We start from the raw sequence: 17,221 nt of genomic DNA, 5'->3' as shown, positions 1-17,221 counted from the left end.
TCTTTGACAAAATGGAAACGTGGCTTATGATAGCATTAGAATAGGTTCTTCTCTGTTCTGTCTTAGCTGCCAAAAAGGCTTAAAGCAGAAGGACAATGCAGCCACTAAACCTGGTTTTATGTGAAATATTCCCCAATTCATGTTTCCTAATGTGTACTCTCTCTGAGGTTTCCACCTTCTCTTGCAGTTCTTTAAAGTTTAGAGGGGTTAATATACAGCTCAGTTACCTGAGTCTCCATCCCTTGCTCCAACAAGCGCTTGGCTTGATTTTCCACCTCCAGTCGGGCCCGCGCAATGAAAAGCAAATCATTTTCAATCACTTCTATTCCAGACAAATCCACTCCCTGCGACAGGTAATCTGAAATAAATAAATAAATAAATAAATAAATAAATAAATCAGATATTAGCTTGCTATCTATGTTTTACATGTAGCAGCAGTTTATTATTTTAGTATTGCGCCCAATACTGTCAATTGAACAAATATTTTGCCACTTCCAAACTGGTTTAATCAGGTACAAAATCATTTCCAATTAGATTAAGTCAATTACTTTCATTTTCAAAAGGTACTTTATTGAATTCATTACTAAACTAAAAACAGATACGCACACGTCTGTTAATTCATCATTACATTTTACACAATTCCAAAATAACTTTTGCAGAAATGATAATCATGTATTGTATGTACACAAATTCCAATTCTATCCTTGAAATCATGTCATTTGTTGCACCATAGTCCATTTGAAAATTATTAGCACTACCCCACTGTATAATTTGAACATATAGAAAAAGTTGTAGCATTCCTCATGCATCCCCTCGCTTATGACGAGGAAGTGAACAGTGAAGATTCCAGACACTTGTATAGCTCTCCAAAGATGTTAAAGTTCCCAGCCATGTCACATGACCTTATGACACTAACAGCGTTACCTCTAAGGCTAAAATGTGCGCATTTTTCGCAGTAACTGGCAACAACCTTCACACTCAGTTTACTAACTTTCGCAAGTTATTATCATAAATATCAACCTCAAATCAAGACTCCAACTTCTCATGGTAAACATATCATTTTGAGAGCATTCTTGCAAAGCATAGGAGGCTGTGTGGTCCAGTGGTTAAAGCAAAGGCCTTGTAACCAGGAGATCCCCGGTTCAAATCCCACCTCAGCCACTGACTCACTGTGTGACCCTGAGCAAGTCACTTAACCTCCTTGTGCTCCGTCTTTCGGGTGAGATGTAATTGTAAGTGCCTCTGCAGCTGATGCATAGTTCACACACCCTAGTCTCTGTAAGTCGCCTTGGATAAAGGCGTCTGCTAAATAAACAAATAATAATAATAATAATAATAAAAAGCATTAACATAAGCGTATTTGCGTCTGTCATGCAGCTGATTTTCTGATTTCCCTCACTTTAGGGCAGAGCTCACTCGGCACCAGCAAATCGAGGGTGGGCGAAGCAGACGCCTGGCGATTCTGTCTCAATGGAGTGCTGCTCATGAACTTTACAGTTTTGAACTCTTCGTATAATTGACTTAAATCTTTCTGCATTACTTAGAAATATAAATACTCTGGAAAACAGAAATAAAAAAATCAAAACACTCACACTTTGACGGTTTTTGTTTTATTTCCCTTTTAAAAAACGACCAGTTCAGAAACCATCAAGTGTTTTGAAACTGGTAAAAATGTAAATCAAAACATTAGTCAAAAATACACATAAGTGTATAGTAATTATTTTATTTTTTTGTGAGTTTGTTCATCATCATACTTCACTCACATGTCTCTGCTGAAACTCAACATGGCGGTTGCACCAACGAAGAAAAGTTTCAGTAAGACAGAGCTAAAAAAAATCTGATTATCTATGAGGATGGTGGGATAGTATTCATCTTAAAGATTTGCTGTAATTCGTGTGATCATGTACAAGTCAGTACCATTAAATATGATAATGCCAGTCGTAAACACGAAGAGAATAAGAAAGCAAATAAGACTGCAACAATGGGGAAGCACTGCATTCTTTTAATATGCTGAAACACTAAGACCTAAGGTATTGCGCTCAAGGTGGAGCTTTCCCGAAGTAAATAAGCTAAATTAAATCGCATATTCCATTATTGTTTAGTTTATTTCTTTCCACGCTACCTGCCTTTAATAAAGCTATAAATTAGCAATTTTAAACAATGGCCGTTTCTTAATTGAATTATATTTTCTGACGATGAAGAAATGAGCTCAAAACTATTTTTCTAGCTATACAATCCCTAAAGGAAATTGATCACTGTACAGTGTAAAGCATGTAGTCACTACACCATACAATGTTGGTTTCATAAAGACATTCCGTCTGCAGATACGCCTTTTTAAATCTTGCAAATAACACTGCAGAATTAGGAAATAAACAATTGAGAGGATTAATTATGCGTGTACATTAAAAGGGGCGCTCTTTAAATTACAATCGGGTAATACATAGCAGTGAACCTGTTTTAGAGCAATGAGTCAGTCAACACACCTTTATCAGTGTTTCATATTTTATCCAGATTATTATAATGCCAGTAAAATGCTAAGCTTAATTTGTGGAGCACTGTACATATGATTACTCTCACATGACATTGCTGGACTGTTACTAAACTGCCTCATATTTTGTATTGTTATTGTAAATGCAGGCAATAAGGTAAACCAGTCTTTTCAAAACACCTTTATTTGTAGACTGAACTACTGTGTTTGATTGACTGTAAATATGATTCTCACAACTATGCTGGACATTTGGTTTTCTGAACTGTTGTAATATCATTCTTAGGTTTTCCTGCTGATTTTAATGCCAGCAATGAGCCAAGTGAGGTCTATAAACATTATGACAGGTTTGACGTGTCTTCAGGTGCTTTACTTACTATTACAGCAACAAGAGTCTGATTGAAACAAAAAAAAAAGGAATTGTGGTAATATTAAGAATGGAACAATTGGTAGCATTAAAAAGATGGTTACAATTGAAGGCAGAGTAGATGCCAGTGTTTTATGCAGTAGCATCAAGCAATTTTATGCAGGCCACCAGTTAAGCATGCAGTCTATATCTATGATAACTGACAGGGCTGCATAGGATCAGAGGATGATTCAAAATCAGGAGGCAGAGTCACAATAAATGTCTTGTTTAAATTTAAAGTAAATTGTAAAATTTTTGATACTTGTATAAATGCAACAAAAATATCTTAAAAGGGTTAATCCGTGGCCGAAGGTTTCCTCACAGATAATTGACCCTTTCTCAGTCAAAATGGCAAGTTTCTCAGTATCTAAAAAGCTTAGAGGGAACACTGGACACTAAAGAGCACAGAATGCAAAGTCCTGAGCTACCCTGACAGCCCCCATAATATATTACTTTTACTTAGAAATTCAGAATCTGATAACTAATTTCCTGCACACCAGACAAAAATTAATATATTATTAAAAAAAATGTTCTGCTAAAAGGTCCTCTTAATGTCCAATTTAGCAGTGCATAAATCCAATCTCTCCTTATTATCCAATTATGCTGCAGAAATTAGGAGTTGGTTTCTCATTTGAAAGAATGTCCAAATCTATTAGTATCGTTACAGGGGATTAGAGGTTGGCTGGTTGACATTTAGATCTTGATGGAATAAGAACTGATCTGTTTTAAGTTTAATAGACATAGCACTATAGGGAGTATTTAGTAATACAAACAAACATCTTCTGTAATTTAAAGCAAACTTCCAGAATATGCCCCTCAGCTTGGAAATCATCATATCAAAACAATAGATTAATAGGCGGATTATGGCAATGGTATATTATATGCCAGCTGTCCCCTAAAATGATAAAACTTTTAGGCAGGTTGTCAATATATTAAACTTTGTACAGTGTTCTTGTCCTGGCTAGATTAAATTCACACAGCAGATTCAGGTTGGAAACACAGTGGAAGTTAGCTCCTGCCAAGCATTGTATTACTACTGTATACTGCACTTGCAACTGACCACAGAGGGCATAACTTTTAAAACTGCACTACATTACACTTGGTTAGGTTTAATGATTTATTTTTCAAAAGTTAACACTCTTAGACTAAAGACAGTTTAAAAAAACAAACAAAACAAAACAAAAAAAAAAAAACAGCGGATAGTGTGCTGAAGTAAAGCAAGAGACAATCAGGAAATGGATGCTAGGTTTGACGCACTGGAACGACAGGCAAATAAGCAGCTGATAACAGAATCCTAGAGAATCAATTAGCTTGCAAGCAGATAACCAGTTTGTTACAGAAGCTTCTGGTAGACAGTTTTTTTTAAACTTGTCCTAATGCTTATTGGTTTACAGTCCGAGGAAGACAAGAAGATTCTTTGACACTAATGTTTATTTTTATTATATATTAGACATTGTGCTGTTTAATAAAGCAGCAGTGCAACTGAAATCTTCAGAAATCACAGAAGGAAAGCAGCAAATAGCGTGCAACAGTATATACTGTAGAGTGCATTTACACATCTCACTTACCGTCCTAATGAACGAAGCGTGTTAATGAAAGCCCCCAAAATACATTACTTCAATATGTATCTACAAGGCAGCTTTCACAAAGTCAACAGGCTTTCCAATTTTAAGAGGTTTAATAATTTTTTGTTGTCAATAGAACAAACAGAAAATCTGATTTCTACAAAATCTATATTCCTGTTTTTGCTAGCATTTAACAGCAACAATACCCTCAACAATCACCCCAGGCTCTTAACCAAACTGATGTGTTATCTTTCTAATTTGCTCCGTGCTTTGCCACTGTTCTACCATTACGTTCTAGTGACAGCATCTGCGCTGTTAACTGCATATAATAATGCTATAGGCCCTACTTTTGACATCACATGCACACCTTCATCCACAAACCAAACCAAAACCAGGATATACCTGTTATATTTTTTAGATGTTTTCATAAATAGTAATTATTATTATATTTATTATTTATAGTTCTAGTTAAATATAAGTTTCATCAATTACCAATTACCTTGCTGTGACATGTATCTCAGTAATAGTATACATAACCTGCTGTAAATAGAAAATTAGGTCCAAGCTTATGCTGCATAAATTAGCGTTATCAATGTTTTCCACTTACAATTATATGATTTATGATTGCCATTTAATAATACAAAGCAAATATTTATCACTGTAATGCGATTAAAACTGCATGCTAGTAATCTTAATTTTATTAAAACTATTAATTAAAATGGACACCTATATATATATATATATATATATATATATATATATATATATATATATATATATATATATATATATATATATATATATATATATATATATATATATATTTTTTTTTTTTTTTAATTAATTGACACTCGCCCGCACAGTCTTTGTTTATGAAAATTTAAGGGGGGTGGGGGTTGGATGCAGCAGAACAAAAAATTGAGGGGGCTACACCCCATTTTGTGCGGGCATGCATAAAATACATTCAAATCATTTTCATTGTCAGAAGTGGACCAGGGTGAACAGTAAGCATTTAAACAGCAACCTTAAGGAAAGATAGAAGTTACAGGAGAGGAGTAATTATTTGACGTTAAATAATAATAATAATAATAATAATAATAATAATAATAATAATAATAATAATAATAACAACAACAACAATAATAATAAACTGAAAAAAAATATTCACTGTTTGGTTATGGAGTGTACTGACGCGAATGGGAAATAATGTGCATACCGAGTGTGTGACTAAACTAAAGTTTATTGATTGAAGGGTTATTACCAGATACAGTGCAGTGATCATTTGTTCCTGTATTATGGTGTGTTGTCTATAAATATTGCTTGTTAGGCGACGCAAATACCCTGTAGATAACGACAACCTTTCAACCGTGTGTATCTGCAACTAGCTTTTGTAATGAAGGACAACTACTTTTACAAAAACCTGCCTGCTTCTTCCCAAAAGAAACCCTACTAAAAAATAAACTAAAAAAGCATGGCCCCAGGACTGAATTTATCACTGCTGTGCACTTCTGTGCTGTGCAAGTTCTGTGCAGCTGGATGTCTAGAGATCGGTGCAGTTTGTGTCATTTACAATGTCTTTGACGATCTCACACAATAATCCACAGTGGAAATGGCTGTGTGATTTGCCACTAGAAACGCTAGTTTTAAGTGGTCGTTTCTTTCTTTTTTTTTTTTTTTTTTTTTTTTTTTTTATTAACTGTGAACAAGTAGCGTTCTAATATAGGAAATATTTCCTTTTTAGGGGTCCGTAAATATAACTTGAATATTATCATTATATTTAGCATTGTTGTTTTTCTCTGTCCGCCCCCCCCCCCCCCCAACATTTTCTTGCCCTTAAAATTTCGATTGATCCCTGCCATTTAGTAGTAAAATTGGTTTAATGTACGTGTTTTGGTGCATGCAGAACGAAGAAACTCCATGCAAATGAGGGTGCAACGTTTTAATAAGCGATTAATCTATAATTTAAAAAAGAATGCAGGACAAACTATTACAATCACTATTCGTAATTGTATTAACATTAATGCAGACTAGTCATTTATTAAAATGTTGTACTCTCATTTTAATGTTCTTCATTTTGCGTTTAATGAGAAAGTAAAGACTTGGCCAATTTAAAAGCCTATTTGTTTCACATTAAAACCCCATAAATTAAAGTGATTAAAAACAGCAATTTTGCGGAAAAACAACCCAGTTGGCAGCACTGCAGCTGACATCCGACAGACCGGACGGAAGGCTCTCACAGGCCGGATTTGACCCGTGGGCCACCAATTGAAGAACACTGATCTACAGTAATGTTCTGTGTTCTTAATCTGAAACAAAAACACAGACAAAATAGGTACAACTGTAAAAGCAGTGCAAGTCAAGGTTGCCCCAATTGTTTCTACTAACTTAGCTTGTGTTTTTCAGGCACAATAAAAGCGGATCGAACTTGCATGAAAAACAAGCCAAGTTAGTAGAAACAATTGGGGCAATTTTGGCCCCCATCGGTTTTACAGTTGTGCCTATTTGCTTTGTGCTGCGCAAGGTTGCCCCAATGGTTTCTTGAAACTTGGCTTGTGTTTTTGATATCTTCACTTTAAATGGTTGGACACTTTTGATAACTTGGCATTTTTTCACACGTGTTTTTGTTTCAGATCTTAATTACTTAAAATGGATAATACCTAATAATACATGTATCACACTACTAAAACATTATGATATACTGTACGTATTAGAAATCTCATCAAAGCCACCAGTTCAAGGAGAAACCCCCCCCCCCAAAAAAAACAGCATACCACAGAAAAGGTCAGGATTATCCGAGCAAAACTATGTGAAATGACAATGATAAAGTGGACCATCACAGAGTGTTACACAGGGGGTTGTGCGTCACTCCACTCTCAATTTGCTGCACCATACGCCCAGAACGAACCAAGCAGGACCCTGCCAAGAAAGTCTCATTAATTCAGACATCTGTACAAGCTTCAATATTGCTGATGGAGCCAAGTGAGCGGCAGCACTTCTTTAGTAAGCAATGTTATGAGGTTAAGTGACTGTCGCAACAGCAAACATAAATGTGTCCTGTTAAACCACATCACAAGCCATCTCCGCTGTGGGAAATGTGTACTGGGCATAGTACATTACTGGGAAGAGTGTTTTTAAATGTACCTGCCTTTTCAATAATGCCTAGCTGAACACAGCAGAATTGCTTTCATTCGTAATGCAGGAAAGCTCCGGGTTAGATGGAGTAGTGTGATATATAGATTTTATTTTTTTTAAATGATTGGTTACAGCAAAAAGAAGGGAAAAGAAAGGACAAAATGAAGGAGGGGGATAGTGAAAGGGACTAAACAGAGTTACCTATGCTATCCAGAGTTAACTAAACCAATACTGCTCTTTCTGGATGGCAAATCAATGGCAGGACAGTAGATATCTTTGACCTCCAGTGGACACACTCTGCAAGGTTGTACAAATATTATAAGACAATCTTGTGCACCGACTGTGCACGGAGGCAGACTAACACACAATTGCCTAATAAAAACAATTGCTTAACAAAAACAATTGCCTGAGGAACAAGAAACAAAATGTGGTGGAGAAGCAATTCTGTTTTTTAGTGGTCTTGCCTGAGTGCCCTGAGATCAGGGACTTTCAGGGCGGCTTGGAACATTTTTTTTTTTTTCTTAAAAAAGTAAGGAGATTAAGTAAAACTTCAAGCAGTTACAATAAATTGTTAAATTTAAATTTAACATATAAATAGGACAATTATATTATCTTTTATCAAAACAAACAAAATATATCAAGAAATTGGACAAAGCCTCAAACTAATAACTCATTATCTTTTACATTTACAATACAGGACCATGAAAACCAATAAAGTGCTGATTGGCTAATTTTCTCTTTAGCTAACTGCATTAAAAGAGACAGCTTTTTATTCTTCACTGTGACACAACTATAAACCCCAGATTCACGACACCCAAAAGATACAGCACAGCACAGCACAGCACAGCACTGTGAAAGGTTTGTCCTTTTCAATAAGAGCTCATATTGTAAAGCATTCATACTTTTTTTTTTGGGAGGGGGGAGGGGGGGGGTAGGTTTAAAAAAAAAAATCTGAATGAGTCACTTGTGAAACATGTGCCCTTCGTACACCATCTCATACTGTATCGCACTGTATTTTGAACAAGAATCCCTGTGCACGTACAAACACTACATGTAGTCCCCAAAGACCCCTGAGCATCTGTTTTAATGTTTGCCTGGGAATCAGCCAGCCTGAAGATGTGAATTTCCTAAAGTAACAAATAACGATACTTGACAAACAACAAACAAACAAACAAAACAAACCATAAACAATATTCAAATTCAACAACTAGAAATGAACAAAAAACAAGCATCCCGGTAGCATAATTTAAGGGGAATGTTAGATCACATTGAATGGTTTGTAAACATGTATTACAATGTAATTGTGAAAAAGACTGTCGTTGACATAGAGAGAAGCTAAAAAGAAATGCAACGAGCAATGTGTAACAGAACTTTATTGAGATAATCGTAGAATACAGCTTGTAACCACCACCTGTAATGGAACCTAAAAATCGACAGAATCATACAATAGAACTGTAACACTCTAAAGACCATACGGTACGTCAAAGCGTGTGGTCTGTATCAATGATATGGGCAGAGGTTAGCAGTGAATGGCTGTGATTGATCAGTGATGGCAGTAGACTGTAGGTGGAGTTTGGAACAGGCTCAATGAAACAGCTTTAATTATAGATCAAACTAACTTAAAAAGACATTAAGTTTACTTAATTTTTTTTAATGATCTTGGTTTATTTTAATATATTCACTAGATGAAAAAATATTAAAGCAAATACTGAAAGCACAACTGTCACACTTGACTGCAATCTATGCATGGTCCCACCAGTGAGCCTTGAGGCATCTGTGTGAGTGCATGCCAGGGAAATGGTGTCGCCAGCAGAATGCTTCTGCACATGCTTTCCTTCTGACCCGCCACCTCAGTGCCTCTGGGACACAGAATCTGTTGTTGTGCCAGATAGTTTGCTTCAGAGACCTACAACGTTATTGTACATGAAACTGGGCTAAAGCTGCCAGACATAAAAGTTGGTAATTGTAAAAGGTTCTTTGTTACTGCATTTCTGTCAGTGTTAGGTGACATCTTCCATATGTAAATGGTCTCAATGTTGCCTCAAGAAATTAGGCCAAATATATGGAAATGCAGAAACGCAGCTCTACTGTACTGGATAAGGCGCCGCAAAGCCTTTGTGTCACATAAACAGAAGAATCTTCCCCTGTTTGGGACTTATTCCCTTTCCCACGGCTTCCAACAGCTCTTTGACATCTTCCAAATGTAAAACAGCTGTCTGGAAGACTTTCATTTCTCAGAAACAAAGTGTTATGGAAAATCTTTAAAGATAAGATCCTAGTTGAGGTACCAACATTTATTTATTTTCTTAAATTAGGAAATAAATACTCAAACAAATCATTAAAAGCTTAACTGGGTCTGTTTTTATGAATACAAGTTTGATGTGCATAAAACTGTTCAAGGCTGTTGATGGCTTTAAAACAGCAGCCTAGAATAGTTTCATGAATATCAAAATTTATTTTACTCAATAGACTTTGAACCTCAAAACACACAAGTTATAAAGCTTTGTTAATGTGCCCCAAGATCACAGATTTTGCATGCATCTGCCTACATATGAATATTGATGGTGAATATAAGAAATAAATAATAAAAATGGTCTGCTAAGAAATAAATAATAAAAGTTTAAAAAAAAAAAAATCAAAAAAACACTAGAAAGGCCCTGTTGTGAAGTATAACAACAATAAAAGCAATGAAGTCTGCTGTCAAAGTTTCAGCTTAACTTCTCATATGAAATCCACTTTTTTATAACTGTAAAATAAAACATTTTATTGTGATGATAATTCCTGGCCCGTTGGCCTGGGCCACACTAAAAAACAACAACCAAAAACAACTGACAGCAGCACATTTTCACACAGCAGGTAATCAATGGGTGCACAACAGTTCGTCACCGACAATAATAATAATAACAATAAGAAGAATTTACAGTTGTCAAGTACAGTACTTCAGAAAAGACGAGATTAGACAGAATGAAATTTAATTGTGACAGAACAGGCTTGAAATTGCCTTTCATGTCTTCAGTGTATATAAATTGCTAATTTATATAGACATTGCAATGACCGTTGCTGTTTTGTAATTCATTGTTTCTCCCCAAAAATAACCAACCCTAAAAATAAATCACACAATAGGTAGATAATTATTAGTTTTGTGAATATTTTTTTTCACCAAAAAATAAACAAAAAACTGAGCAAGTAGCTATGAAATGGTTCAAGTAGCAGCTCTCTACGTTATGAAACAAGTAGGTGAGATAAGATAATAGTGAACGAAACACAATCTTGAAGTGCACTGACTTCTGTTTTTCATTTATGTTTGTGTAATTCTCACTACCTTGCGTAGTTCTGCTTTTTAACTAGTAAAACGTGTGCTTTCATGAAAGGGATTAGAATGTGTATGCTTAAAAACAGCATACCTTTTTTACCCCCCTGAAATAAAGTGTCCAGCAATGCACCATAACACAAAACTGTAAATCCTTTGCAACTGTAAATTTCAAGAACTGTGAAACTATATAAAGTCTCTCAAATGTAAACATCTAACATTATGTACATCCACCTGTTCATCATTGTGATGCAGAGCACTCTCTATTGCCTGACAAAGTTTCTATTTCAATCTTTTTTTTTTTTTTTTTTCAAAGCTGTGTTGTTTTGTACAGGTTTTGTAACAGCAGTTAGCAAACTACAGTTGCGCCAACACTGCAGACTGAACAACTCATTTGACCACTATCGTTATTAAACTCCAGCCATGGGTACATCTTCAGCCAGTTTGCCTGAAAATCTGTGTGTGTGTGTTTGCATACTGAAGCAGGTTTTCCCCTCAAGGATTTGCCTGTATTTAGCTCCATCCATTTTGCCCTCTACCCTGACAAGCTTCCCAGGCCCTGCCGATGAAAAGCATCCCCATAGCATGATGCTACCACCACCATGCTTCACAGTAGGGATGGTGTTACCTGGGTGATGTGCTGTGTTGGGTTTGTGCCAGACATAACGCTTTGCATTTAGGCCAAACAGTTCCATTTTTGTTTTAAATCGGACCACAGAATCTTTTGCTTTTCAGTCTCCCACATGCCTTTTTGCAAATTCCAAGCGGGATTTTACATGGACTTTTTTTTTCAGAAATGACTTCCTCTTGCCACTCTTCCATACAGGCCAGATTTGTGGAGTACCTGAGCTATTGTTGACACATGGACAGTTTCTTCCATCTCAGCCATGGAACACTGTAGGTCTTTCAGAGTTGTCATTGGCCTCTTGCTGGCTTCTCTGACCAATGCCCTTCGTACCCGGCTGCTCAGTTTGGGAGGACGGCCTGCTCTAAGCAGATTCTGGGTGGTGCCGTATACCTTCCACTTCTTAATGATCAACTTGACTGTGCTCCAAGGGATATTCAATGCCTTTGAAATCTTTTTATACCCCTCCCCTGATCTGTGCCTTTCCACAACTTTATCCTGGAGTTGTTTTGAAAGCTCCTTGGTCTTCATGGTAGTATCTTTGCTTTGAATGCACTACCCAACATTGAGACCTTAGAGGGGCTCCCGAGTGGCGCATCCAGTAAAGGCGCTCCTCGCAGGATGTGCCCTATAGCCTGGAGATCGCTGGTTCGAATCCAGGCTATGTCACAGCTGACCGTGACCGAGAGTTCCTAGGGGGCGGCGCACAATTGGCTGAGCGCTGCCCGGGTAGGGAGGGCTTAGGTCGGCAGGGGAATCCACGGCTCACCGCGCATCAGCGACCCCTGTGGCCGATAGGGCGCCTGTGGCTCTGCAGCGGAGCCGCCAGATCTGTGTTGTCCTCCGGCACTATAGGTCTGGTGGCATTGCTGTGGATCTGCAGTGCGAAAAATGACGGCTTGGAAGGAGCACGTTTCGGAGGACGCGTGTTTCAGCCTCCGTTTCCTGAGTCGTCGGGGGGGTTGCGAGCGGTGAGCCGGGGATACAGATAATAATTGGGCATGCTAAATTGGGGTGAAAACCGGGGTAAAAATAATTGGCGACGACTAAATTAAAAAAAAAAAATAAATAAATAAATAAAATAAAATAAAAAAATAACATTGAGACCTTAAAAGAGACAGGTGTATTTAATCTGAAATCGTGTGAACCACTTTTATTGCACACAGATGGACTCCATTTAACTTATTGTGTGAATTCTGAAGGCAATTGGTTTCACCTCAGCTTATTTAGGAGTGTCATAGCAAAGGGGGTGAATATTTATCTAATGAAGACTGTTCAGGTTTTTATTTTTAATTCATTTGTTTTTTTCACCCTCCATTTTTTCACACATTGAAAGTGTTGAGTAGGTTGTGTAAATCAAAGAAAAAAAAATCCAATTTAAATGCATCAAGATTTCAGGTTGTAACACAACAAACTGTGAAAACGTCCAAGGGGGATGAATACTTATGATAGGCACTGTATTTGTGCTAAGGCTGTATCTAAGCCTCTAGTCAAATCTATGTATTAAAAATACAATGGGTAATTTTTACTAAACTCGTCACACACCACTGACTAATTTAGTCAGTGGAGTGTGAAGAGTTCAGTAAAAATACCTTGAATATTTTTTTTTGCCAAATTACCCTTTGTATTTTTTCATTATGAAATGTGTGTCATTTTTATACCATTTGATCTTAACAATGAAAAAGTGACCTATTTTATTTTTGTAACAATTAGCGTGTGAATCAATCAGAAAACATTGATTTGTGTTTGTTTGAATTACAATTTCATCAACATAATAGGCTCTCTGTATTTCTTTTTCGTTGTTTTATGAACGAGTATAAAATCGCCTTGGTGCCCTTGGGTTGGATTTATGTTTTGCCTTTTTGCCCTCTAGAACTGCCTTGGTGCCCCTGAATCTTCACGCCCAATGATAGCAACATTTCCTTGTCCTTCATGACCTTAACTTCCTGCCCTGAAACTTACAATAAAAAACTGGAAAACCTTAAATCTACTGTGCAATAGGGGTCTCATCTGTTAGCCTGGCATCTTACCTTGATGCCCAGTAAGTCAAGCCATGCCACAAAGAAAGGAAATAAAGCTCAGAAATGAGAAGAAAAAAAATGTTGGGACATTGTGACAGAGTGACTGATATCCAGGTGCTGTGCAGGATGCTATTTCTATATTGGTTTGACACTGAATGACTTGGTTATAAACCACAAGCCATAAGGCCATTCTCTTTCCCTTTATGAGAAAATAAAGATGTTTAGGTTAATACTTTAAAGCTCCAACCACTTATTTTGTCTTTGAAGTTAAAATACTGTACATAAATAAAGGTCAACACTGCTCCCAAAATGACTCGACTCCAAAATGAGGGGAGTTTCCTCCTCAGGTTATGTGAAAACATAGGATTTATTAAATCTCAATAAACTTGACTGGTGTTTTTTCAATTTTTACTACATAGATGCAATTTAGCGGTGCAAGTAAAAACGTTGGACAATTTTTCAGAAAACTACATAGCAATACAAACCGCATTCAGAATGGTAGTATATTAAAACAAGACTGGAATGTAAAGCGAATACAACTATTGGTTTTTGTTTGGAGTGTTATCTAAGAAGGACTAATGTCAGGGGCGATAACTGATTACAATAACTGTCAGAATAGAAATATTTCTTATGGCAGTGTGTTGATATAAACCCTGCACTTAGATTTATTTTTATTGGGACAGACTGTGAAGTGCCAGGTCTACCAATAAAACAATATAAACTTTTCTATTTAATTGGGACCACGTTTCTTACTCAGTTATCTCCTGTATGCATCGTTTTCTTTTTGTACATTTCAGCCACTTTAGAAAGACAACTAATGTAATCAAAATAAATAAAAAAGGGTTAATCCAGAAGAGTATGTGTACAGTAATTCAAGTTCAATATACGTGTGTGGGCAGGAATTACTATCAGTGTGGACAACATTTGAGAAAATGTCCCAACAAAGATAGTAACTCCTGAAAAAACGACGCTGTGGGGACGTTCCCACTTTGTAAAACATGTGAATAACTAAATATGCCTTCAAAAAAAAATATTATATATATATATATATATATATATATATATATATATATATATATATATATATATATATATATATATATATATATATAAATAATAGTGACAAAATATTTAGTTTGTTTTCGACTTTTACCCTGTATGGAGTTTTGTCTGACTGGAGTTAGAAAAAGTAAATAAAAATATAGAGAGACTCAATGAGAAGACCCCACAAATATAGGAATGCAAACGTGTGTGTGTGTGTGTTTGTGTGCATGCATGCGTGGCATCTTGTCTCCTATCTATAAGCGCAGCATTTATTTATTTTTTTTCTTAGATATATGTTTGACAGGGTGCCCACCACGTGTGTATTTTATTTATTATTATTAGTGCATGTTGTGGTTTTGTGAGGGCGGACGAAAGCCGTCTGTTATTATATATTATTCGAGATCGACGAAAAGCCTGCTGAATATAATGTGTAGCTGGGTGGATGGGGTTAATTCACCATCACTATATAAAGCTTGTGGGAATGTGGCTGGAGCCTTAATAATTTTGTGTTGTTTAACTGTTTGTTTTTGTTTAATTAATTAAAATACGAGCGCAGCAGTGCCGTTTTGCCCCGTACCATCCTGTGTTTTGGTTTCATTTCCTGGTCTGACGTCACCACTGCAGCCTTCACTGTCACAATGTTATAAACTGAAATGGTGCAACTTGAGCCATAACTACTAAACAGAGGTTCTTAATAAAATGTATATGAAGCAAAGTCATTTTATGATGTCAAGGGACTAGTTTTGGCATTCCATGGTAATCATACACTTACAGAACAAACATGGTCTAATGACCTTGCTGTAAAGAAATCAAAACTACAGAGAAACTACCAATTTGCATAAAATAATCATGATTCATTTGAGTGAAAGTCATTGAATTAATCACTGAAACAAACAAAAAAAAACCCTCATGATTATTTAAGTAATATTTGATAAATTAGTTTTGAATTGAAGTACGCTACACTTTGATGTAAACCTAGAAGTAACAAAAAAGACATTGCCTGATATCCTAATAGTCTTGCTAATCCCTGACCTGAAGGCTTTCTGCATGGGTTTTTCTGGTTAAGATAACAGCAGAAATTGCCAAGATGAAAGACACCATAAGGCCTGCCTCATATCCAGCCAGTGTATTGAGTTTGTGTGGATTAAAAAATATATATAAAAAGATAGGGCAAAAAAAGAAAAATCAGGTCTATATGTATCTTATTCTTGGGCACATCTAGTGTTGTAATTGCCTGGTGCCTCTGCTTCATCTTTCACTTCCTTCAGAGCATGAAAAATAGTAAATGAAAATAGATCAGGTCAGATTTCACACTGGATTAAAATATGAAGCTCCAAATGTGATAAAGCTCAGACTGAAGTAACGTCATTGATAGAGGCTGTGATTTAAGGAAAAAAAAAAAAAAAAAAAAATCATAAATGTAGTTATTTTGCTCCTTTTGACTCCCTTTTTTTCCAATACAGTAGATCACGTGAATTGTTTTGCACGCAACATTAGACAATGTTACGATTTACAGAAAGTGGAATGGAATTAAAACAATTGGAGCAGTGGGACAATACCCTAAATGTCCTACAAAGTTCGGTCTTGTTTATAGAGTTGTGGCAGTTTTTCTGCACTATATATACATGTTCATTTTCTGTATAATTCTAACTTGACAGGAGTTACATGCAGGACTTATTAAAACAAACAAACCAAGATGCCTCAACACAGGGATGCTACAGCCGCTGCAACTGCAACAGAGTCAAATCGGCATCATATTTTCAAGAAAGTACTGTAGGTAACAACTGGATAACATTTGACAACCTACAAATCTTCCAAAAAATTACCCATCAAAAGAAACTACTGATGTAAAACATTTATAAAAGCACAGTTTCTGAGTCTCAGCATTTTTCTATTGCATTTTCTAAGCCTGATTTGTTTAAATCATTATGTACTCTAGATACTGCAAATAAAAAGGTTGTAATATTTTAAGCACATGCCTATAATTAATACCTTGTAACATCATGAGCAAGTGCCTGTAGAGTATATGTGTGTTTGCATGTTTGGGTGCGAGAGTCTGGATGTAGAAATGGTATGCGTCATTACAGCATGTGGTATAGAAGTTCCTAGCTAATTAGAATTTAGAAATAGGCTCGGGATTGAAGTGAGATCAATGAGGACTTAAAATAGTAAGGAAGGATACATGCACTCTTTGATAGTGGTGTGCTATATCAATGTGGTTTAAGCATGTTTAATGTGCACAAAACACTGTCATTAAATCAACCTACTCAATCAACTCTAGCAGTCTTACCTGTTACATTGATTCATAGGCATCACACAATTTTCCTATATGACAGGCACAAAGATTAGAGTAAATGTGTGTTTTTTTTTAGCAATCCTTGAAGAAAAATGGACTGCTTCTCCTTAAATTGACAATACACGATAGACAAGTAAACAAGATTGATAAGCAATGGGGCATACACATACATGCTATACACATAAGGTGACCATATGGCTTCGTGTTTAGTGGGACAGTTTGGGATGGTTCAGGCTTTTCAACTCACAAGAATGCATTGGGTTGCGAGTTGAAAAGCCTGAACCATCCCAAACTGTCCTGCTGAACACAGAGCCATATGGTCACCTTATATTTACAA

The 17,221-nt window shown here is 36.2% G+C and overlaps 1 protein-coding gene across 1 annotated transcript in view; it reads right to left on the bottom strand.

Annotated features, from left to right (window-relative positions):
• The window catches only part of cog5 (component of oligomeric golgi complex 5), a 100,604-nt gene that overhangs the window by 60,130 nt on the left and 23,253 nt on the right, over positions 1-17,221 (bottom strand). Inside the window, exon 7 of the mRNA XM_034024226.3 lies at positions 228-358. Coding sequence (XP_033880117.1) covers positions 228-358 — 131 coding nt within the window. The remainder of the gene's footprint in view (positions 1-227; positions 359-17,221) is intronic.

The sequence above is a fragment of the Acipenser ruthenus genome, chromosome 7 (genome assembly GCF_902713425.1).
Source record: "Acipenser ruthenus chromosome 7, fAciRut3.2 maternal haplotype, whole genome shotgun sequence".
Taxonomy (NCBI): Eukaryota; Metazoa; Chordata; class Actinopteri; order Acipenseriformes; family Acipenseridae; genus Acipenser; species Acipenser ruthenus.
This window is presented reverse-complemented; position numbering and strand designations above follow the sequence as displayed.